The 23,067-nt window shown below is 39.4% G+C and overlaps 1 protein-coding gene and 1 non-coding gene across 2 annotated transcripts; both read left to right on the top strand.

Moving 5' to 3' along the window:
* Positions 1 to 5,625: 5,625 nt before the first annotated feature.
* Positions 5,626 to 16,509, top strand: LOC120313454 (lymphocyte antigen 6 complex locus protein G6c-like). The gene is made up of 3 exons (XM_039355375.1): positions 5,626 to 5,793; positions 13,376 to 13,492; positions 15,723 to 16,509. Exons 1-3 carry the CDS (start codon positions 5,742 to 5,744, stop codon positions 15,926 to 15,928), a joined length of 375 nt encoding a protein of 124 aa, XP_039211309.1. The 5' UTR covers positions 5,626 to 5,741; the 3' UTR covers positions 15,929 to 16,509.
* Positions 8,763 to 8,835, top strand: TRNAA-UGC. The gene has a single exon. It is a non-coding gene; the product is annotated as a tRNA-Ala (tRNA).
* Positions 16,510 to 23,067: the final 6,558 nt, after the last annotated feature.

Raw genomic sequence — 23,067 nt, 5'->3', positions numbered from 1 at the left:
CCAGCAATCTTAATTCCAACTTTTGATTCATCTAGCCCTGCCTTTCTCATGATGTGCTCTGCATATAAGTTAAATAGGCAGAGTGACAGAATACAGCTATGCCGGACTCCTGTCCCAATTTTGAACCAATCAGTGGTTCCATGCCCAGTTCTCACTGTTGCTTCTTGACCCGCATATAGGTTTCTCAAGAGACAAATAAGATGGTCTGGTACTCCCATCTCTTTAAGAACTTGCCACAATTTGCTGTGATCCACACAATCAAAGGCTTTAGCATAGTCAATGAAGCAGAAGTAGATGTTTTTCTGGAACTCCCTAGCTTTCTCCATAATAATAATAATAGTAGTAGTAGTAGTAAAGTTGGAAGGGACCTTGGAGGTCATCTAGTCCAATCCCCTGCTCAGGCAGGAAACCCTACACCTTTTCGGACAAATGGCTGTCCAGTCTCTTCTTAAAAACTTCCAGTGTTGGAGCATTTACTGCTTCTGGAGGCAGGCTGTTCCACTGATTAATTGTTCCTAACTGTCAGGAAGTTTCTCCTTAGTTTTAGGTTGCTTCTCTCCTTGATTAGTTTCCACCCATTGGTTCTTGTCCTGCCTTCAGGTGCTTTGGAAAATAGCTTGATTCCTTCTTCTTTATGGCAGCCCCTGAGATATTGGAATACTGCTATCATGTCCACCCTCGTCCTTCTCTTCGTTAAACTAGACATACCCAATTCTAGCAATCGTTCCTTATATGTTTTAGCCTCGAGTCCCCTAATCATCTTTGTTGCTCTTCTCTGTACTCTTTCTAGAGTCTCAACATCTTTTTTACATCGTGGTGACCAAAACTGGATGCAGTATTCCAAGTGTGGCCTTACCAAGGCATTGTAGAGTTTAATATTAACGTGATCTTGATTCTATCCCTCTGTTAATGCAGCCTAGCACTGTGTTGGCCTTTTTGGCAGCTGCAGCACACTGCTGGCTCATATTTAGGTGATTGTCTACTAGGACTCCGAGGTCCCTCTCACAGTTACTACTATTGAGCATGGTGCCACCTATGCTGTACTTGTACATTTGGTTTTTCTTGCCTAAATGTAGAACCTTGCTTTTTTCACCATTGAATTTCATTTTGTTAGTTAGTGCCCAGTGTTCAAGTCTGTCCAGATCCTTCTGTATCTTAAGCCTGTCTTCTGGAGTGTTGGCTATTCCTGCCAGCTTGGTGTCGTCTGCAAATTTGATGAGTTCCCCATCTATCCCTTTGTCCAAATCGTTGATGAAGATGTTGAAGAGCACTGGGCCCAAAACAGAGCCCTGGGGAACCCCACTACACACTTCCCTCCATATAGATGCAGTTCCATTGAGGACCACTTGCTGAGTACGGCCGGTCAACCAGCTACGGATCCATCTGGTGGTGATTCTGTCTACCCCACATTTTTCTATCTTATCAAGTAGTAGGTTGTGATCTACTTTATCAAATGATAACTGTTGTGTTTTCCAAATTTGCTGGCAAATTGAGTGTAGCACTTTTACTGCATCGTCTTTTAAGAATTTGAATAGTTCCGCTGTAATACTGTCACCTCCACTAGCTTTGTTGTTGCTCAGATTTCCTACGGCCCATTTCACTTCACATTCTAGTATGTCTGGCTCGAGGTCAGTGACCACCCCATCATGATTATCAGGGATGCTAAGCTCGTTCTTGTATAGTTCTTCTGTGTAATCTTGCCATCTCTTCTTAATCTCTTCTTCCTCAATTAGCTCCCTATCATTTTGGTCCTTTATCAAGATCCAGTGTATGTTTGCAATTTGATCTCTAGTTCCTCTGCCTCTTTGAAATCCTGCCTGTACTTCTGGAAGTTTTCGATCCACATAGTGCTGGAGTCTAGCTTGTAGGATTTTAAGCATAACTTTACTTGCATGTGAAATGAGTGCAATGGTACGATAGTTTGAACATTCTTTGGCATTGCCTTTATTTGGAATTGGAATGTAAACTGACCTTTTCCAATCCTGTGGCCACTATTGTGTTTCCCAAATTTGCTGGCAAATTGAGTGTAGCACTTTTACTGCATCGTCTGGAATACTGTTACCTCCACTAACTTTGTTGTTGCTCAGATTTCCTACGGCCCATTTCACTTCACATTCTAGGATGTCTGGCTCGAGGTCAGTGACCACCCCATCATGATTATCAGGGATGCTAAGCTTGTTCTTGTATAGTTCTTCTCTGTAATTTTGCCACCTCTTCTTAATCTCTTCTTCCTCTATTAGCTCCCTACCATTTTGGTCCTTTATCATGCCCATCTTTGCATGAAACGTTCCCTTCCTATCTCCAATTTTCTTGAAGAGATCTCTGGTCCACCCTATTCTATTGTTTTCTTCTATTTCTTTGCACTGTTCATTTAAGAGGGCATTCTTATCTCTTCTAGCTATTCTCTGGAATTCTGCATTCAGTTGGGTATATCTTTCCCTTTCTCCCTTGCCTTTCACTTCCCTTCTTTCCTCAGCTATTTGCAAAGCTTCCTCAGACAGCCATTTTGCTTTCTTGCATTTCTTTTTCTTTGGGATGGTTTTAGTTGTTACCTCTTGTACAATGTTGTGAACCTCCATCCATAGTTCTTCAGGTACTTTGTCTATCAGATCTAATTCCTTAAATCTATTTGTCACCTCTACTGTATATTCATCAGGGATATGATTTAGTTCATACCTGAGTAGCCTAGTGTTTTCCCCTACTTTCTTCAATTTAAGCCTAAATTTTGCAACGAGAAGCTCATGATCTGAGCCACAGTTAGCTCCTGGTCTTGTTTTTACTGACTGTATAGAGCTTCTCCATCTTTGGCTGCAGAGCACATAGTCAATCTGATTTCTGTGTTGACCATCTGGTGTTCTCCGTGTGTAGAGCTGTCTCTTGGGTTGTTGGAAAAGAGTGTTTGTTTATGACCATCGTATTCTCTTGACAAAATTCTATCAGCCTGTGCCCTGCTTCATTTTGTACTCCAAGGCCAAACTTGCCTGTTATTCCATTTATCTTTTGGCTTCCTACTTTAGCATTCCAATCCCCCATCATGATAAGGATATCATTTTTGGTGTTGATTCTATATGGTGCTGTAGGGCTTCATAGAACCAGTCAATTTCATCCTCTTCAGCACCAGTGACTGGGGCATAGACTTGGACTACTGTGATATTGAATGGTTTGCCTTGGATTCACACTGAGATCATTCTGTCATTTTGGGGATTGTATCCCAGTATTGCTTTTCCTACACTTTTATTGACTATGAAGGCTACTCCATTTCTTCTGAGGGATTCTTGCCTGCAGTAGTATACCTGATGGTTCTCTGAATTAAGTTCACCCATTCCTGTCCATTTTAGTTTGCTGATTCCTAAGATGTTGATGTTCAGTCTTGTCATCTCTTGTTTGACCACATTCAGCTTGCCTTGATTCATGGATCTTACATTCCAGGTTCCTAAGGAGAGTAGATCTTTACAGCATCTGACTTTTCTTTCACCACCAGATGCAGCCACAGTTGAGCGTCCTTTCGGCTTTGGCCCAGTCGCTTCACTCTTTCTGGCACTACTAGTACTAGCCCTCTGCTCTTCCCCAGTAGTATATTGGACACCTTCTGACCTGAGGGGCTCATATTCCAGCGTCATATCTTTTTACCTTTTGGTACTGTCCATGGGGTTTTCATAGCAAAGATACTGGAGTGGGTTGCCATTCCTTCTCCAGTGGATCACATTTTCTCAGAACTCTCTGCTATGCCCTGTCCATCTTGGGTGGCCATACACGGCATAGCTCATAGCTTCATTGAATTACACAGGCCCCTTCGCCATGACAAGGCAGTAATCCATGAAGGGGATATCATTTAGTGCTTCACACCAATTTGATGAGAAGCTATTGAAGTCTGAGCCAGCCGTAGATCTACTGAATCCTGAATACATTTGTTCATCCTGTCCGTTCTTCGGTAGCTTGCAAATCAGGATACAATGAAATACTTAGAAATGCTTTTCTGAAATCAAATTACTATGCAGGTATCTGATGGTCCTCAGCATTCCCACAAGGATTAAATATCAAGTATTGGTATGGCAAGAATCATTCTTGAAAAATTCATGTTCTTTTATTTAATTGGAAAAAAGAATGTAAGGAGAGCAAGGATAGATTACAAAGAGGAGGTGTGGCTTGCCATCTTCCCTGTTCATTTTCCAGCCTGCAACTGAAAGAATGAATTAGGTTCATTGGGTCTGACTCAGCTCCCCATCCCTGCACAAAATAATGGATAGAGTTAGATTTCCTAGCTGTTTTAAAGATATTGACTATATACTCAACCAACATTAATAATGGAAAAATCTGGGGCCCAGCAACTAACCTATCTCTAGATATGGTCTGAAGCTGTAACCCATAATTGATAAAAATTATATCTCCTTCCCCTTGCTTCCTTCCTTCCTTCCCTCCCTCTCTCTTTTCTTCCCCACTTTTATTCAAACAAAGTTAACTTGCAAATTGAGATGCATTTTAGGCACATTAGTCTTCATATATCCTCCTTCAAATACCATTCTACCTGATACTGTATATTTTTTTATTGTTATGGGGAAATTTGCCTACATTATTTTCACAGATGGAGGTATTTTTGTGTACCCTTTCCTTTGATATCTATTTGTCCATGTTGTTGGACTGTAGAAATATTACACTGAAAAACTGGGGATGAAGATGAAAGAGATAATTGGATTGTGGTTTACAGATTGGTTGGAAAGGGCAAAAGGAAATATGTATTAAAATGTGTAGGAGAAGGTGGGTGGGGCCAGCACAAAAAGATGGCATGGGATGAGAAAAATAATGTATAATTTGATTACATTGAAAATTAATTTATGTGAACACAGTTACTATGATTATTACTGATGTTTAATGTGTGGGTGTGGGTGTGTGTGATAGATAGATAGATAGATAGATAGATAGATAGATAGATAGATAGATAGATAGATAGATAGATAATTTGGCCAGATTCAAAATTACAATAGGAACAGATCATTCAATATTGCAGAGTCTACAAAAGGTTTGTTGTTGAGTAGTGTTGGTTGATAGTTTGAAGTTCCATTTTCCCAGCATCAAAGAACAATCAAGGGTATGACCGGAGGGATTTTTTCTGGAAAGCTATTCAAGATTCTAGAATGTATAATGGAAAGATTCTAAAATGTATAATGCAAAAAAAAATCCATGCTGTTTTATCATCATTGTTGAAACCTCTGGCAAAAAGAAGTACTTTCACAAACTTCTTGAAATATGTGGAAGTTGAAGACAATTCAGGAACTACTGTATTCTGGATTCCAAATGCACAAAGATTTAAAATAATTTTGAACAGAACAAGGAGAGAAATTGGTAATGAGCACAGGCCAATTAGTCAATGCAACAGATTTCTTCTTGACTTGAAGCCCTACAGGTAAGTTAGACCACAGTGCCCATCTTCTTTTGCCAGCACCCTCTAATGAAAATAAGACATCCTCATTTATGAAATTTGCCCTGAATTTTTATTTTGAGGAATGTCATTTATATATGGGCTGCTATTTCACAATTCTCCAAAATTGAGGTGTGTCGCTTCTCGGCCAGCTATTCAATTGGCTATTCCTCAAAGCCTTTGTGAGAATAAATGCTTCCTTTCAACCCTGCCCATGTCAAAAGCTGCTTGAAAGAGTTGCAGATCTGAGTTAGAAAGTGTTCTTTGGCTCTTTGCCATTGGAACATTTCTCACCTCCTCCTGCTGACTTTTGAAATTTATCAAGATGAGCAAGTATCTCCTCCTCGGTTTTTCTGTTCTGATCTTCTGCACTGTTGGTAAGTGCCAAGTTTTCCAAAAAAAAAAAAAAAAAAAAAGGAAAAGGAAAAGTGAAAGAGAAATATTCTGCTAGACTAAAGACATTTGCCTAGAGAAAGGGACTCAACAGTGTGTAATCCACCAGCTGTTCTGGGCTACAACTGCCAGATGATCTGATCTTCTAGAAATTGCAATCCAAAACAGCTGGAAGCAATCAGATGGCTTATTCCTGGGTTAAGTATTTCAGCATTGGGAAAAAAAATAATTTCTAATGCTTTACTTTATCTGTATTTTATCTGCCCCACCTGAATCTATCTGACAAGAGTTTCAGGCTGTGATGGTCTCAGATTTGCAAAACTGATCCATATTCTTTCTACACTGCAATCTGCAAAACACTGTGCTCTCTGTAGGGTTCCTGTGCACCAATTTTGTCAGATAAATCCAATAAAAATATAGCCTGTTTGGATAGAAAGGTAATAGCATGGGGTAAATTAACGTAGTTACCACTGGTGGGATTCCACAATATTTTAGATTGAATCAGACCATTTGTGGAAAGGAAGAAAGTCTGATGTGATGTTTCAGTAGTAAACATAGAAAGTCCCCTGGGTTAAATTCAGTTTTTGATGATCTAGATATGTCTTTCTTGGCAAGAATGTAAAGGATTTGCCCTTGCCTCTTAGAAGTTTTTCACCATTCAAACTAGTATATAGCCTGGGGTTTTCTTAAGTTCCCATCCAAGAACTAAATACTGTACAATCAATCCTGCTTGAGCACCTATATTTTTGTTTCATTTAAATTTTAGTTTTGCTGTTAGATGCCTTATATACAAATGAAGGAGCCATATAATATTCCTTTTTTAAATCTAGAAATAATATGCAGTTTATGCATGCGGATTAGTTTATGCACTTTATTCAGGAAAGCAAAATCTGGTTATGCCATCAGACTGTTGAGTGAGAGAAGAATTGTTTATGGGTATATGATTATATGGGGTTTTATGGATCCTTGGCATAAGCATATTTTGCTAATGTTGTGTACCATTTGTGGATTGTCTTGTTTGTTCTTATTCTGGTTTTAGTTATTTGAATCCTGTTAACTCATAGTAGAATTATAAGATATTCAAAGTTGGTAAATGATTGGAGCAGCATATAAGCCTAGTAGAATGAATGAATGAATGAATGAATTGCAGAAAAACTGAGCTATATATTGCAATGCAGGCTTATTGAGAAGTAAATCTCACCATATACAGTTACAGCTTTAGTTTATTATTAGTTTGCATAAACAAACATGAATAAAATAACCAAAACAAGGAATTAATTCCAGGTCCCTTAGACAAACATACTAATCCTATAGATTGATGTTACAAAACTTCACGCTATGAAAGAACTTGTTTATTTCAAATCACCATCATCAAACAGTTAAAAATAGTGAGGGGCACCTCAACTTTTTGGAGTTGGGTGGCAAACAAATGAAAAAAAATATTATACACATTAGCCTAAACTTAATTAAGTAAATGGAGCTTATATGCTTGCCCCATGCATTTCATTATGTTCTTTACCTCCATTTTAAAAAACACAATTTTGACAGCAATTTTTGGACAGGTTTTAAGAACTATTCCCAAGTCTTTTGGTATCTGTATTCAATTGTCCTTTGCTTTGTTCAGATATCCAGCTGAAAAATAGAATAGAATAGAATAGAATAGAATAGAATAGAATAGAATAGAATAGAATAGAATAGAATAGAATAGAATAGAATCTGGAAGGGACCTTGGCGATCTTTTAGTCCAGCCCCCTGGTCAAGCAGGAGAACCTATACCATTTCAGATAAGTGACTGTCTAATCTCTTCTTAAAAACGTCCAGTGATGGAGCACCCATGATTTCTGGTAGTAAGCTGTTCCCATGGTTAATTGTCCTCACTGTTAGGAAGTTTCTCCTTAATTCCAGGTTGCTTCTCTCTTTGATCAGTTTCCAACCATTGTTTTTTGTCCTGCCCTGTGATGCTTTGGAGACTAATTTGACTCCCTCTTCTTTGTGGCAGCCCCTCAAATACTGGAATACTGCTATAAGTGAACAGAGTGTCTCAAGTGGCTATGTAGAAAAAAGAAATTCAAGAGAGAGTCTTGCCATTCAATCTACACTTGCAAAAATTTCAGAATACTAGTGGGGTGTAGAAATCCGTCCTCTTGTACTTGGCTATGTTGGTCTTTGGTTGCTCTTTTCACTTTAATATATCCACTAAGAGTATTAAAGAAACTTGGCCAAAATTTCAATGGGAGCATATTTAATTATTTGCTTACTTCCTCACTTTATTTCTTTACTTTATGTATTTACAATGTCTTGGTAAGGCCACACTTGGAATACTGCATCCAGTTTTGGTTGCCAAGATGTAAAAAAGATGCTGAGACTCTAGAAAGAGTACAGAGAAGAGCAACAAAGATGATTAGGGGACTGGAGGCTAAAACATATGAGGAACGGTTGCTGGAATTGGGTATGTCTAGTTTAATGAAGAGAAGGACGAGGGGGGACATGATAGCAGTGTTCCAATATCTCAGGGGCTGCCACAAAGAAGAGGGAGTCAAGCTATTCTCCAAAGCGCCTGAGGGTAAGACAAGAAGCAACAGATGGAAACTAACCAAGGAGAGAAGCAACCTAGAACTAAGGAGAAACTTCCTGACAGTTAGAACAATTAACCAATGGAACAACCTGCCTCCAGAAGCGGTGAATGCTCCACCACTGGAGCATAATGCATAAGCATTGTAAATCAGCATCCAACATGTTTGGCATGCTCCAGAACTCAGATGGCCAAACTCACAGCTGCGAGGACCTTCTCCACTTCCTCAGGATAGACCAAAATGTCTGCCACATAACTGAGTTCAGTTGTGTCTTAGTCCATTCTAGTGGATCTGACCAGCTGGCATCTAACTTTGTCTGCTCAGTTTCTGCATTTTGTCCAGAATTATTGCAGTTTGGTGGGTCAAAGATACCTGGAGCTGGGGAATTAGCTCATATGGTAGAGTGCTTGCTTTGCATGCAAGAGGTGGTGGGATCAATACCCACATTCTCCAGTTGAATGTTTATTTTGCTTTATAATCAGATTATTTTCATCTCATTATTGCTGTCTCTTGTCCTGAGTTCTTGTAACACAGTTAATCAAGTCTGCCAGGCAGTTGTGGAATTAGCTCATATAGTAAAGCACTGGCTTGGCATGCAACCGATGACAAGAAGCAATGGATGGAAACTAATCAAGGAGAGAAGCAACCTAGAACTAAGGAGAAACTTCCTGACAGTTAGAACAATTAATCAGTGGAACAAACTGCCTCCAGAAGCAGTGAATGCTCCAATACTGGAAGTTTTTAAGAAGAGACTGGACAGCCATCTGTCCAAAATGGTGTAGGGTTTCCTGCCTGAGCAGGGGGTTGGACTCGATGACCTCCAAGATCCCTTCCAACTTTACAACAACAACAACAACAATAATAATAATAATAAATAAAAAAGTTGGAAGGGACGTTGGAGGTCATCGAGTCCAACCCCTGCTCAGGCAGGAAACTCTATACCATTTCGGACAAATGGCTGTCCAGTCTCTTCTTAAAAACTTCCATTCATCGCTTCTGGAGGCAGGCTGTTCCACTGGTTAATTGTTCTAACTGTCAGGAAATTTCTCCTTAGTTCTTACAACCATTTTTCTGGAAACTATCCCATACTGAACCGTGGTGAAAACTAGAGATGACTCAAACAATGTACCTGATTTTTCACTTTACACTTTCAACTCATATTTGGCAAGCTTTGGATTCCTCGTGTCCCACCAAAACGTGATAGAAAACAGCCACTCCCAAAAAGACTTGGGTGGAGAAAAGAAAGTCACTTGTTTTCCTTGCTGAGTTTTAATAACTTAATCTTCCTTTCATGGGAAGCGAAGTTGGATGCTTCTGCGGGGAACCACACCTTTGGCATTCCTAGAAATTTCCCAATTGGCCATGCTCTATCTGATAATAACTTTCTGGGCTCCATTCCAGCTTTCTCTTCTTTCCACCTTGTGCTGCTCCCAGCATGATTCCCATGCCAACTTTCTCAAGGTTCATGCAGGGATTTCAGCTGTGTGAAAGTAATTTCTTGGGATGAAGCTGGTCTATATACTGGCTATTGCCATTTACCACCCTGTGTCAAAAGCTGTACAAAAAAGGAACAAAACAAAGTCGTCATGACTTCATTACATGAAGTGGGGTGTTGTTGTTTTTTAAAAAAAAATTGTCAATTTTTAAGGTCGTATAATGGTTAGAATGCAGTATTGCAGGCAAACTCTGCCCACAGCCCAGAGTTTGATCCTGCTGGGGCTCAGGGTTGATTCAGACTTCCATCTTTCTGAGGTTGGTAAAATGGGAACCCAGATTGTTAGGGCATTATGCAAATAATACTGACATTGTAAACAACCCAGAGAGTGCTGGAAAACATTATGGGGTGATATATAAATCTAAATGCTATTGCTATTAAGAGGATTTTTAATGAATTATTATGCCTGGAGTCATAGTGTGTGAGTTGAGTGACTAAATAAATGTAATAAAAAAGATAAATAATAACAATAGCACTTAGCTATTGCTAAGCTGTATAGCACTCTGTAAGTGGTTTGCAGAGTCAGCCTATTGCCCCCAACAATTTGGGTCCTTATTTTATTGACCTTGAAAGGCTGAGTCAACCTTGAGCCAGTTAGGATCAAACTCCTGGCAGTGAGCAGTGAGTTAGCCTGCAATACTGCATTTTAACCACTGAGCCACCAGGCTCATATAAAATAAAATATTGATATGGCCTGAACTACTATGACGATCCATGACAGGCACTCAAGAAATGTGGATTGTTGAAAATTTGACATGAAGTGCACCATTGATTAGTTTTATATAGCCACCTATCTCACATACTCTGGATGCACAACAAAACAATCAAATAAATATAATTAAGATTAATTAAAACAGTTATAAAGAAGACTATGGGAGAATGGACCAACAGCCTTCATCTTGTGGGCATCCTACTTCCCTGAGATCCTATTGAAAGGACCTGGTTTTAAGAGATTTCCTAGATGGGAAATCTAGAGGGGAAAAAAAATCTTTTGGGGAAATTATATTCCAGATGGCAGATGCCAAGACAGAAAAGGTCCTGTCAGATGGAACACTTTGCAGCAAGCAGGATCCTGTACCATGCCTATTCTGCAGGATCTGATATATGAGCTTGTAATGGAGTAATAACAGGAATTATTAGAAGAATATCACTGATTTACATTAGAACTGAAGACCATTGAAAGGAAAATTTTACTTTTCATTTTCTTTAGCTGAAATCATGATCCATGTTTCCCTGCATGATACTAATAGCTGTTTTTCCATCCCTTGAACCTCATTAGTTTTTCATATCCAGCTGATGAAAAATTGAGATCACAGCTAGGGAGGGAAGAATTAAACCTCCAATACCTTGCAATTCTGATGAAAATCAAATTATTACACCTTCAAATAACCCCAAGGAACATCTCAGTCAGGGTGGACATTCACAAACTGTGTGAAGCCTTTCAGCTTTTTTTTTTTTTTTTAGGGCTATTTAAATATTGAAATGTTAAAATGTGGTCAAGCTTCTCCCAGGCATGGCACTAATTCCAGATGTTTCTGCTTATTTGGAAATAAGCTTATTCAACAGGATGCTCACTGACATGGTTTTACAAGATTAAAGCTTAAGGAGAACCAGTCATCATTTGGGTAATGGTGCCACAGATAGTCCTCGATTTAAGACTTATGGCCATTTGAACCTAAGATGGACCCAGAAGAAACTACTTACCATCTGGATGAATTGGTATAAAAGTTAAGCACCATTGCTATTAACAATCACCACAAAGTTCATGAAATCGGGTGTGGTCATGATGATCTGCTTACTACCTTAATTGGTTGTGGGCTCAATTATAGTTATAAATAGAGGACTACCTGTATGCCTTTATTCAGTGATGTACCCAGAGTTGTGTTCTAAGACTATACAAATCTAATAAATACATAAATAAATACATCTCAATTCTTTAAAAACCTTAGGGCTTTCATAGGTTTATTCTATTCTCTGTACATTCAAGAGGATTCATATTGCTTCCTCCCAATGTACACCAACCAAAAATTGCAGTGAAAAATTGAGAAGGGGAAAGAAAAGAGGAGGGGGAGGAGGAGGAATAGTTTTTTCAATAGTAGGAATGTGCTAGAGCAGGTTAGAGGCAAAAGCTTTCAATCAATCAAAGTCTTGTCAGTTTCAGGTAGCACGTCAATGAAGGGCACAATCAATTAATTAAGGTCATAGAACTGTGCTTGTTAACTTGCAATTAGTAATTATTATTAGCAGTTAGCTTCCCAACAGAGAAAAACTGCCAAGGAAGATACTCAACAAGTCAGACAATATAGGTCTGTCTTCAACTTAGAAGGACATGAGCCAGCAATGTGCAGCAGCAGCCAAAACAGCTAATACAATCCTGGGTTGTATAAACTGAGGCATAGAATCAAGATCATGACAAACATTAGTACCACTTTATAAACCCCTAGTGAGACCACACCTGGAATACTGCAACCAATTTTGGTCACTATACTACAAAAAAGACGTTGAGACTTGGAAAAAGTTTAGAGAAGAGCAGCTAAGATGATCCAAGGCCTGGAGACTAAAACATACGAAGAACAGCTGCAGGACTTGGGTTTGGCTAGTCTAAAGAAAAGAAGAACTAGCGGTGACATGATAGCAGTATTCCAGTATTTGAGAGGCTGCCACAAAGAAGAAGGGATCAAATTATTCTACAAAGCACCAGAGGGCAGGATAAGAAACAATGGTTGGAAATTAATCAAAGAGAGAAGCAACCTGGAATTAAGGAGAAAGTTCCTAACAGTGAGGAGAATTAACCAGTGGAACAGATTGCCTTCAGAAATTTTGGCTGCTCCATTACTGGAGGTTTTTAAGGAGGGATTGGATAGTCACTTGTCTGAAATGGTATAAGTTCTCCTACTTGAGCAGGGGGCTGGACTAGAAAACCTCCAAGGTCCCTTCCAGCTCTATTCTATTCTATTTAACTTACAACATTCATTTATCAACTGTTCAAAGTTATACCAGCCCTGAAATAAGTGACTTACAACCAATCCTCACTCTTACGATCGTTTCAGCAACTCCACAGTCACGTGATCAAAATTCAGGCACTCAGTAACCAACATATATTTATGAAGGTTGCAGCATCCTGGAGTCAGTCAATGGGAGAAGCTGGATTCACTTAGCAACCATGTGGTTCGTTTAACAACTGCAGTGATTTCCTTAACAACCATGGCAAAAAGGTTGAAAATTGGGCATGGCTCACTTAATAGCTGCCTTGCTTAGCAACAGAAATTGTGGTCCCAATTATGGTTGTAAGTCAAGGATCTGTGTTGGATTTTAAGGCTATGTTTACTGGATAGGTGTAACAGGATGCCTGGTAACTCTATTAAGAAGTATCACAATGGACCAGTAGGTGGCAGCCAAAGCATTCTTAGACATGTGGCAATTATGACAACTTACCCAACTGTTCCCACTTCTCTATTTAAACTGAACTAATTACTCTCTTGGTTTCTCTCTTTGCAGGTCAAGGTCTAATATGCAACGTATGCAACTTTAAAGTTGGCAGTGTTTGTCTTAGTTCTGATGATCCCTGCAGAACAAAGGAAGACCAGCAGTGTGAGACGACCAGAGTTTATAGAGGTACAGTTTGAGAGAGAGAGAGAGAGACAGACACAGAGAGCATTGGCACCTATTAAAAAACTTCAACACCTATGTTCTCGGGGACATTTTCAACTTCTTTGTAGGAGTCAAAGGTTTTCGTGGGTAGGATGATGTTGCAAATTAAGTGGCCATATCACTCATACATAAGCAAGAGGAAAAGATTTAAGTATTTGTTTTAAAAAATGATGAAATCTATTGTTGCATCACACTACTCTTATCAAGCATTTCCTTCCTAAAAATCTGAATTGTTGACATGAAAACTGTACTGACAACAATGCCTGGTTGTTGTCAACCTGGTTGGAGAAAATCTGAATAATGTTGGAAAGACAAATCTGGGTGAGAAGGACATGGATTGGGACAGCTGGAAATAAAGCTGCATATATTTACATCTCTAGTTTTATGTAAAACAAGACTATATTTCATTTTATTTCAATAAACATTCAAAATACTTGGGGTTAAATAGGAGCTACCAGGTTCTCTTAAAAACCTTCTTGTGCTACTTCTATAGTTTGGGCTTATAATAACCTACAAGCTGTTTATTGCCCATCCCTATTTTAGAGGAATACTTGAACTCTTTCAGTTGTCCAGCTCCTCAATCCGCTATGTTGAGACTAAAGTATGGAGTGGAAATAAAACGATAGACACATATAAATAAAATGAAAGAAACTCAGTTCTTGGTAACTACATGGGCATAAGGATGCCATTATCTTGGCAACAATATGAAAGTGCCCTGTCATTGCTTTCTTTGAGGATGTCCCAAAGATGTTTTTTCTTTTTTTATATATTTTTTTCTTTTTTCTTTTTCTCTTTACAAAAAAAAAATACAAAGTACATTTTTTCTTTTTTTCTTAACAATACTATGTCCTATATCTCTTATATTTATTTACGCTTATTTACATTTCTTCTCATACTTTTTTATTCCTCAGTTCTAACCAATTGTAATACCTGTCCCATATCTCATAAAATTCTGTAACTTCCTTGTCTTTTATTTGTAGAGTAAGTAAGATATATAAAAATATGAATCCGGACTGTTGGAAATGTAAAAATAGAACATTTTATCATATGTGGTGGCAATGCTCCAAAGCAAAGACTTATTGGGAGCAGATAAGGAAATGGATACAGGAAATAACAAAAGAACAAATTGAACTTAAACCCGAAATATTCCTATTAGGCATAATCAATCCAAAAATGGAAAAACAACTTCAATACATCATTATACACATAATAACTGCTGCCCACATTGCATATGCACAATGCTGGAAAAGGGAAAATATACCAACAAATGTAATGATTATTTACAAGATACTGGAATGTGCTGAGATGTACAAACTTACTCCAAACATGCTTTTTCAAAAGGCAACTGGACTTTGTTTTTTCTTGAAGAAAGAAAAAAAAAAACAAATTCAATTGCCTTTTGAAAAAGCACCTTTGTGGCAACCGTGACCTGGATGACTGAGAATCTCCAGAGACATTCTTTGAGGATGCTTTTCATCTTCTTAGAATTGCTTTCAGCCCTGGGATTCCTTGTTAGTATAGCATCTAAACTGTAGCCAGACCTAATTCTGCTTAGCTTCTGAATCCAGTTAAGATAACTCAAGAGGTGCCATCTGATAAAACTACCTGTAAGTAAAACAGATTTCAAAACCTGCAAATAATAACCCTATTGATATAAAACTTCTTTTCTAACTGATCATCTTGATTGCCTTATCATAGATCCTGTTTAAAAGTCTTATTTAAATTTGTTTTCCTCGCAATATTCAAAACATTCTTACTGGTTAAGATTTTCATTACATTTAACTGTTTGTCTTTTTCCTCATACAGGCCATCCCAACATATTAGAAATTTTAGATTATTAGAAAAATGTCTATATTTAATTGTTATTTATCCAAATAATAAGAATTGTATTACTTCAAGGATGGCAAAAGAGAACATTTTTGGAAGAAGAGAACATCAAGCAAAGCTATTATTATGTGGACTATAGAATTATAGAAACTAATTGTTAGTTATTGTTTTTAAACGTAAACCCAGACAACATGATATTTACCAAATGTGAAGGTGATTATGTAAAAAAATTAATAAAATATATTTAAAAAAAAAAACAAATTTCAAAACCTTCAGTTTCCAAATGCTACTTTTCACATAGGTTCCCCAAGATGGAGCAAGTGTCCTAGCTTTTAACATTTATTTTTCTTGTTTCTTTTCCCACCAGGCAGTATAACGTTCTTTACGAAACATGACTGCGGGAAAATGATTGAACTCTGCAACAAGACTGAACAGAGGGATAGTATTTTTGACATGAATTACAATCGCAGTTGTTGTACCTTTGACTTATGCAATGGAGATGTGATCAACCAGCCCAGCCTCACCCTCTTTACTGGCCTCAGCTTGGCACTTGGCTGGTGGCTTTCATGTTAACTTATAAATTGAAAAAAAAAACAAAAACAGCAGCAATAATGGAAGGCTACACTCTTCTCATTTTGAAGCAACCCTTGAACCCAAGATCCCAGTCCCTCATACACTCGGTTTATCCTTCAGGCCTAAGGAGATGAATTAAAAAAACTCAGCAATTGCATTCCCTCACCATCTTAATGTTGATTCAACCATTATCAAGAATTTTGTATGGTATATTTTCTTGTGTGAATCCAAATAATTTAATTTGTTAATGATTTAAGATACAGTGTAAAATTAGCCAAGTGAAATGTGTTAGGCAATACTATTTGTGGAACTGAGTTTCCCTCTCTCCAGTAATCTTTCAGTAAGGCATCTTGGACCTGGACCTGCTCTATGAAAATTAACTCAGGAGCTTTGAATGATGGCTTATCAAGCAGACACTATCCTTGTTGGTTTGTTTTTGTTTTTCATATCTATATGAGAAGACTAGGTCAGCCCTCAGTAGACCACAACACCAGGGGCTATGTTTGTTGTTTGTTTGTTATTTAATAAATGTTTGGCTTGGTAACCCAGAAGCACTGCCAGCCTTGACTAGTATCAATCGACAGAAGTGTTTCATATTTGTACATGTTGCTTTAATCTAGCCAAGTTTTGAAAATCCAACCATTGCCTGATAATCACCCCCTCTACTCAAGTAGATGATGAAACCCAAGAGATTAAGGGTGAATAATCATGGAATCTATGTATTCAGAAAGAGTGCTCTATGTCAATGGCCCTCAACCTTTTGGGCGCCAGGAACAGGTTCCGTGGACCGAGGGTTGGGGGCCCATGTTCTATGTCAGACATATCAAACACAAGGCCTGGGGGCTGGATGCAGTCCACGAAGTGGTTTCATGTGGCCCGCGAAGCCATCCTGGAAACAGTGAGGGAACAGCCCCCACTGCCTTGGCCCTGGCCCAGGCCAGCCGGGAGCCAATGTACAATTTTGTGGTGGCCATCTATGCTGAAACGCATTCAGTTTTAGTTCCACATGGCCGTCTGGAAACAGCGAGGAACCAGCCCCTGCCACGTCAGCCCCACCCCCTGGGTGCATGCTGAGGAAGTGTCACCCTTTGTGATGAATGAAGAAATGCACCATCGCCTGGAAGTGGCCAGCAAATGGCCCTTGCCTACTTCACATATCTGGCTTGATGGGCTCTGGCGGAGGGGTTTCAGCAGGCATTGAGGCTCCTCCAGTAAGCCACACCCACTCTGGCCACACCTACCTGGCCCCCTGAGGGCAACCGCAATGCTGATGTGGCCCTCAATGAAATTGAGTTTGACACCCCTGTTCTATGTACTCATCATGTGCATTTGTGCCACAAAAAATAAATATGGCTCAGTTTTCAATTCATCCTTAACTTTTCTTCCATCCCCAATGGCTAGAAAGACTATGTAAGAAGAGTCCGCATATCTCCTAGAACAGTGGTTCTCAACCTTTCTAATGCCGCGACCCCATAATACAGTTCCCCATGTTGTGCTGACCCCCCCAACCACTTATATATCACCGGGTGCCAGGGCCGTGGCCAAAGAAAAGGGGAAAAAATGGTGGACAGCCTTGTTTGGCGACCCCCATGAAATGGTCGTTCGACCCCAAATGGGGTCCCGACCCACAGGTTGAGAACCACTGTCCTAGAATGTGAACATTAAAAAATATCTCATATCTGCCCTTTTAAACACATTCCTGGGGGAGTCCAATAAACATCAAATAATATTTTCTGATGAATGAATTTTGTACTTTAATCATAAAAAATATATTTTACATTTCTTAAGACTTGGACCCATTGATTTCCCAGATGGGATATTCTAGTTTCTCATTCCATATTTCATGTATATAACCCTGTCCTTTTATTCTGTTTTTAATCTCTCTATATACTATTAAAACTATTATGTCTGTAACCTTTAACTGGATAAAACAGTGCATCAAAGGGCAAAACCTGTTGAACTTCAAAATAGACTAACTAAGAGAAGACATCCAAAATCTAGGACCCATGACTCTTATGGAAGTAAAATTTGAATAATGTCATATAACATTTTATGACATAAAAATGATCATAAAACATTTTATGGCATAGTAAGTTGCATAAATGATTTTCTGTGGCCAACACTGGATATTTTCTAAAGCAGATTAATTATCTTCCTGAGTTTTCAAGAACTTTTCCAATGAAGGCAGTATATTAAAAGCTCTGTCATTATGGGGGGCATCAAGCAAAGGAAGGAGGGAGGGAGGGAGGGAGGGAGGGAGGGAGGGAGGAAGGAAGGAAGGAAGGAAGGAAGGAAGGAAGGAAGGAAGGAAGGAAGGAAGGAAGGAAGGAAGGAAGGAAGGAAGGTTGCTTTTTCAATGGTCACTGCCAAATTCATTGTGTTTCTTTGTTTAGGTAAGGAAATATCTCTGAAATAATAACCCAATAGGTTATAGATTGTTTAGTTCTGTATAAAATTGAATAGTTGGTTTCACTTCAAATGCAACTTTTCTAGCCCTAAGATTTTAGCTACTTCTAAAACTGCTGTACCATCTGGAATATATCTCATCTCGTCCATACATATGTCATTTCTCCATCTTCCCAAGCAACTGTTAGGGATTGCTGTGAGCAAAATGCCCACTTTAAATTAAAAACCAAACTGATTGGAATTCAGAGAAAGAATGTACACTTACTGGCACACAAAAAGTATAGTCATCTCTGGGCTGCTCTCTAAAGAACTGCAAAAAAAAAGTCTTAAGTAAAGTTCCTTGTTTACTTTTAGTGTATCCCCCAAAAAGAAAATATTGTAAATCATTGTACTTCATCTTTAAGTGGCACACTGCCTGGACTCCAAAAGTCCTCTATTAATGATGTCTGGAAGGGTCTAGGAAATGATCTTTTTCATTAGAGGCACTTACTCAGTCTCCCTCAGAGATCAAGAAGACTCCAAGACTCTTAGCCTCCTACAAGGGTTTGAAAGATTAGATCTTCCCCCAGACATCGGGCATTTTAATATTCTGTGTGGCTGTTGCTAGCCATCCAAGCTATATTGTATAAGATAGCTTCCCATATAAATCAAATAAATTGTACTGATGGAAGATGATGACTCAAAACTGAAGAAGCTTTGTGAAGGAGAAGTGAAATGTTTTCAAGAAAAAAAAAAAAGCAATGAAGTCCGGTTGCCTTTTGGAAAAGCACCTATGGGTCATTCTCCCATCCTTCCCATTTGCAATGCCCATTTGATTGCTTTGCCCACAGAAGATCATGAGATCTTGGCCCACATTCTCCAACTAAACTACCTCTGATCCTAAACGCTAAAGCTGTTGCACATAAAAAACGGAGGAGCTCTGATCAACTATCACAGCCACCATTTTGACAGTTTTGCTATACTGTTGTCTGTGGATGCCCCCACTAAATGCAAGCACGGGATAAACTGAGCCTGGTTTTTCTCAGTCTTTTAAGTGGCCACAAACTACTAGCAAAAGTGGCATTTGATCACAAGGCAAGGAAGCATTGAGAAATGTTTCCCCTTTTTCATTTGAGCATCCAAGAAGGGAAAGGAAAGGAGAAAGGGAAAGAGGAAAGACAAAGAAAAAGAAGGAAAGAGGGGAAGAGAGCAACAAAGGAAAAAGAAGGAAATAGGGGAAGGAAGAAGAAAGAACGGAGAATGAAGAGAGAAGGGAAAAAAGAAAAGGGAAAAGGAAGGAAGGAAGGAAGGAAGGAAGGAAGGAAGGAAGGAAGGAAGGAAGGAAGGAAGGAAGGAAGGAAGGAAGGAAGGAGATTATAATGAGAGGGAGGGAGGCTCTGAGAGAAGCCCTGCCTTAGCACCTGGTCATCAGCAGCCCTGCTGCCCTTTCGCCATCCCCTTGCCCCCTCCTCCTGGTAAGAAAGCTGTTATGTCCTGAGCCTGTGCAAGCAGGCTCGGGGCATTGCAAGCTGCCCGGGACCAGACAAGCTGTCGCCAGTACTTGTGCGCATGCGCAAGTGCTGGCGCGCCAAAAGTTGCAGATTGACCCGGGAATGGCCTATAAAAGAGGCCGGGAGTTCTGGGCGTTGTCGGCGTCTTGTACCTAGTATGCTGAACTGAAATAAAGAAGTTTCCTGAGAACTACCACTGCTTCTCGTGTCTTGCCATTTCGCGAAGGACGCAACAAAAGCTATTAAGTAGCTGATGGATAGAATAAAAAGTATACTAATTTAAACAAGAGACAGTATGTATTAAGGGAAAAAAGAGAGGAAATATTGGCTGCAATAGTTGGAGGTTTGTATTAATAATACCTGTATGTAATGGAACTATTGTAACTCAGACACCACGTTGCTTTTCAAAGATATAATTGTAACACTGGAAAATTAATAAAAAGTTATAAATAGAAAAAATAAAGTGTTCCTCAAAGAACAGTATTGGAAAAGAATTGAGATTTGTTCTAATACAGTTTGAATGAGAGAGAATTCCAATTGAACCAACTGAACAGAGAACCATTAACTCCATGCACTTTGTCTGCCCCCCCCCCCCCGCCACACCCATTTATTCTATGGATGGGTTTGCCTTACCCTTGGAGAATCAATTGCATGATATGGGGTGTTTCTTGGGCTCATAGTTTCTGTTCCATCAGCCACTGGAGGCTGTGGCTCATGTAGGTTTGGCCTACTTTGGCTGGTGCAACTGTTGGGGACTTACTTGAAAGACAGGACTAGACTTATTTACACTACTGCAATGTACATTCTATGGAAGTGCTTTCAAAGACCACCTGGAAACTTCAGTTAGGCTAAAATGCTGTCCATGAGTGCTTGCCAGTGGATGCACGTTCTACTGATTTTATGGATATTTCATTGGCTTCTTGCTATCCTCCATGCGCCTTTTAAAGACCTGCCTTTGATCTATAAAGCCATTCATATGGACACTCATAGGACACTCCAGCGCAGATCTCTTCATGCCATTTATTTTCGGTGAATCTCCTAGAATAGCCAATAGAGAAAGGATACATGCTCTATCTTGGCTTGGGCAGGCTATGTTCTTCTGATGTTTGAGTGGGAAAATCATCAGCAAGGATAATTAAAGCAAAAAGAAGTGATTGAGGGTGATGGGGACTGTGAAAGCAGAAATTATCCATTGTGAAGTAACATGGTATACAAAAGAACATAATGTATGTTGAAAATTTCAATTGTTTGTACTGAGAAAAATAACTGAAGAAGAACTTTGCTTAGTTTGTTTGCATTTCACTTTCTTTCTGGAACTAAATCCAGACTAGCAAATTACCAAAAAAATTGAAGTCCATTTCGTGGAACACTGTGGAAAGGGCTTTCCCTTCACTTCTTCTGACTCATATTTATGTTACAAAATTAACAACTTCAATGATTCACCTAACAATGGTTGCAAGAAAGTTTGCAAAATGGAGCAAAACTCAATTAACATGTCTCATTTAGCAACAGAAATTGGGAGACCTCCTCAAAGGTCTCATCCCCACCCAGAAAGGAAAGTTTGACAGAATGTGTTATATTTAGACACAACTCTTATAATTATTTTAATATCGTTTGTGGAAGTAACACCAACTCCAGAAACAATAACAAATCTTGTCAAAAATGAAACATGTCATCTCCCATATTTCTTGGTTACTTGTTTATGGCTGCTCTTCATTTGGACAGTCACTTACAATATTTCAATCACCAGTCATAGATTTGTCATTTTTTCCTGCTCAAATGAAATATATATTCCAATCCTTTCCTCAAATAAGCTGAGAATAGTTTTTACAAACTTAATCACACTCATTGATCTATGATGTCAGCAAGTATTGAGGGCCCAATTGGCAGCTCATAAATGTATTGGTTAGAAACATGCACAACACACAGAAGCCCAAGTAGTCCAATCTAGACTTGTGGAACTCACATTTTGACAGCTTGGCATATAGCTTAGTGTCCAATAGTTTTTTCAGCACCTGCCTCACCTGTTTCACATGTTCATTCCTGGTCTCAGTGTAAATGAGGATGTCATCAAGATACACTAAAACCCCTTTGTAAGGTGCTCATGCAGCACCTCATTTATGAGTTGCATGAACACAGTGGGGGGCGCTTGTAGTCCAAATGGCATCACCTTGAATTGGTAGCTACCCAGGGGGCAATTGAAGGCAGTCTTCCACTCATCATCCTGCTTAATTCTCACTCAATACTATGCCTCCCTCAGGTCCAGTTTGTAAATATCTTGCCTTTGGCCAAGTGGCTCAGCATATTCTTCATAAGAGGAGGGGGTAGATATTTTCCACACATACCCCGCTAATCCCACAAAAATATATGGATAATCTAAGCAACCCATCTTTCTTCTCCTTGAAGAGAACTGGGACCATGACTTGAGATTTCGTGGCTCGAATAAACCCCCTTGCCAAGTTCTTGCCAATGTACTTCCTCAGTTCCTTCATCTCTTTTGGGATCATGGAATACATCTTTGGCCTGGAAAGCTTTGCCCTGGGCAGCATTTTGATGACACAGTCCATAGAGCAGTGAGGGGGCAGGACAGCACATTCCTTTTCACGGAACGCCTGCATGAGGTTTCAGTATTCCCTCAGGACAGATTGTTTCTTCTCCTATTCCACTGACACTTCCTTGCTGCACTCAGTGGGCTTCCTCACCCCCCTTTTTTTGGGCTGTTTCTCTCTCTTGCCTGAGGGGATTGGGGCTCACTTCCCCATAATCATATGCCTTGTGGCTTTCTCTCAATAGATTCTTGGGCCCCACTTGGCTAACCAAGCCAGGCCTGGGATCATATCCTCTGCCATCTTGGGGGCAACTATAAAGTGAATAGTCTCTTGGTGCTCACCCAACTCTAGCTGCACTGATTTAGTCAGATGGGAGGCGGCCCTGCTTCCTATCAGCAAGCTGTCAACCTGTTCAAATTTCATGCGCTTCTTAAGCTTCCTCACGTGCAGCTCTAATTTTCACAACATGGTCTGACTAATTAGGAAATGGGAGCAGCCTGAGTCTAAGAATGCTTTTACCACTCCGCTCACCCCTGAACGGGATGCCTTAATGCCCATGCTAACTTCAAGTTAGTTAAGGTCCACTTATCATCAGGTCATCTTCTCCCTCTCTTTCACTGTCATAAAGGACCATCAGTGGTCCCTCTTTGGTAAAGGCAGTAGGGTTCATAGCTTGACACATTATCTTAAATCA

Source organism: Crotalus tigris, unplaced genomic scaffold, assembly GCF_016545835.1.
Source record: "Crotalus tigris isolate CLP2741 ecotype Arizona unplaced genomic scaffold, ASM1654583v1 scf7180000018682.9941245338:1185362, whole genome shotgun sequence".
Lineage (NCBI taxonomy): Eukaryota > Metazoa > Chordata > Lepidosauria > Squamata > Viperidae > Crotalus > Crotalus tigris.
Note: the sequence above shows the minus strand (reverse complement) of the source record. Positions and strands in the feature narration are given on the sequence as shown.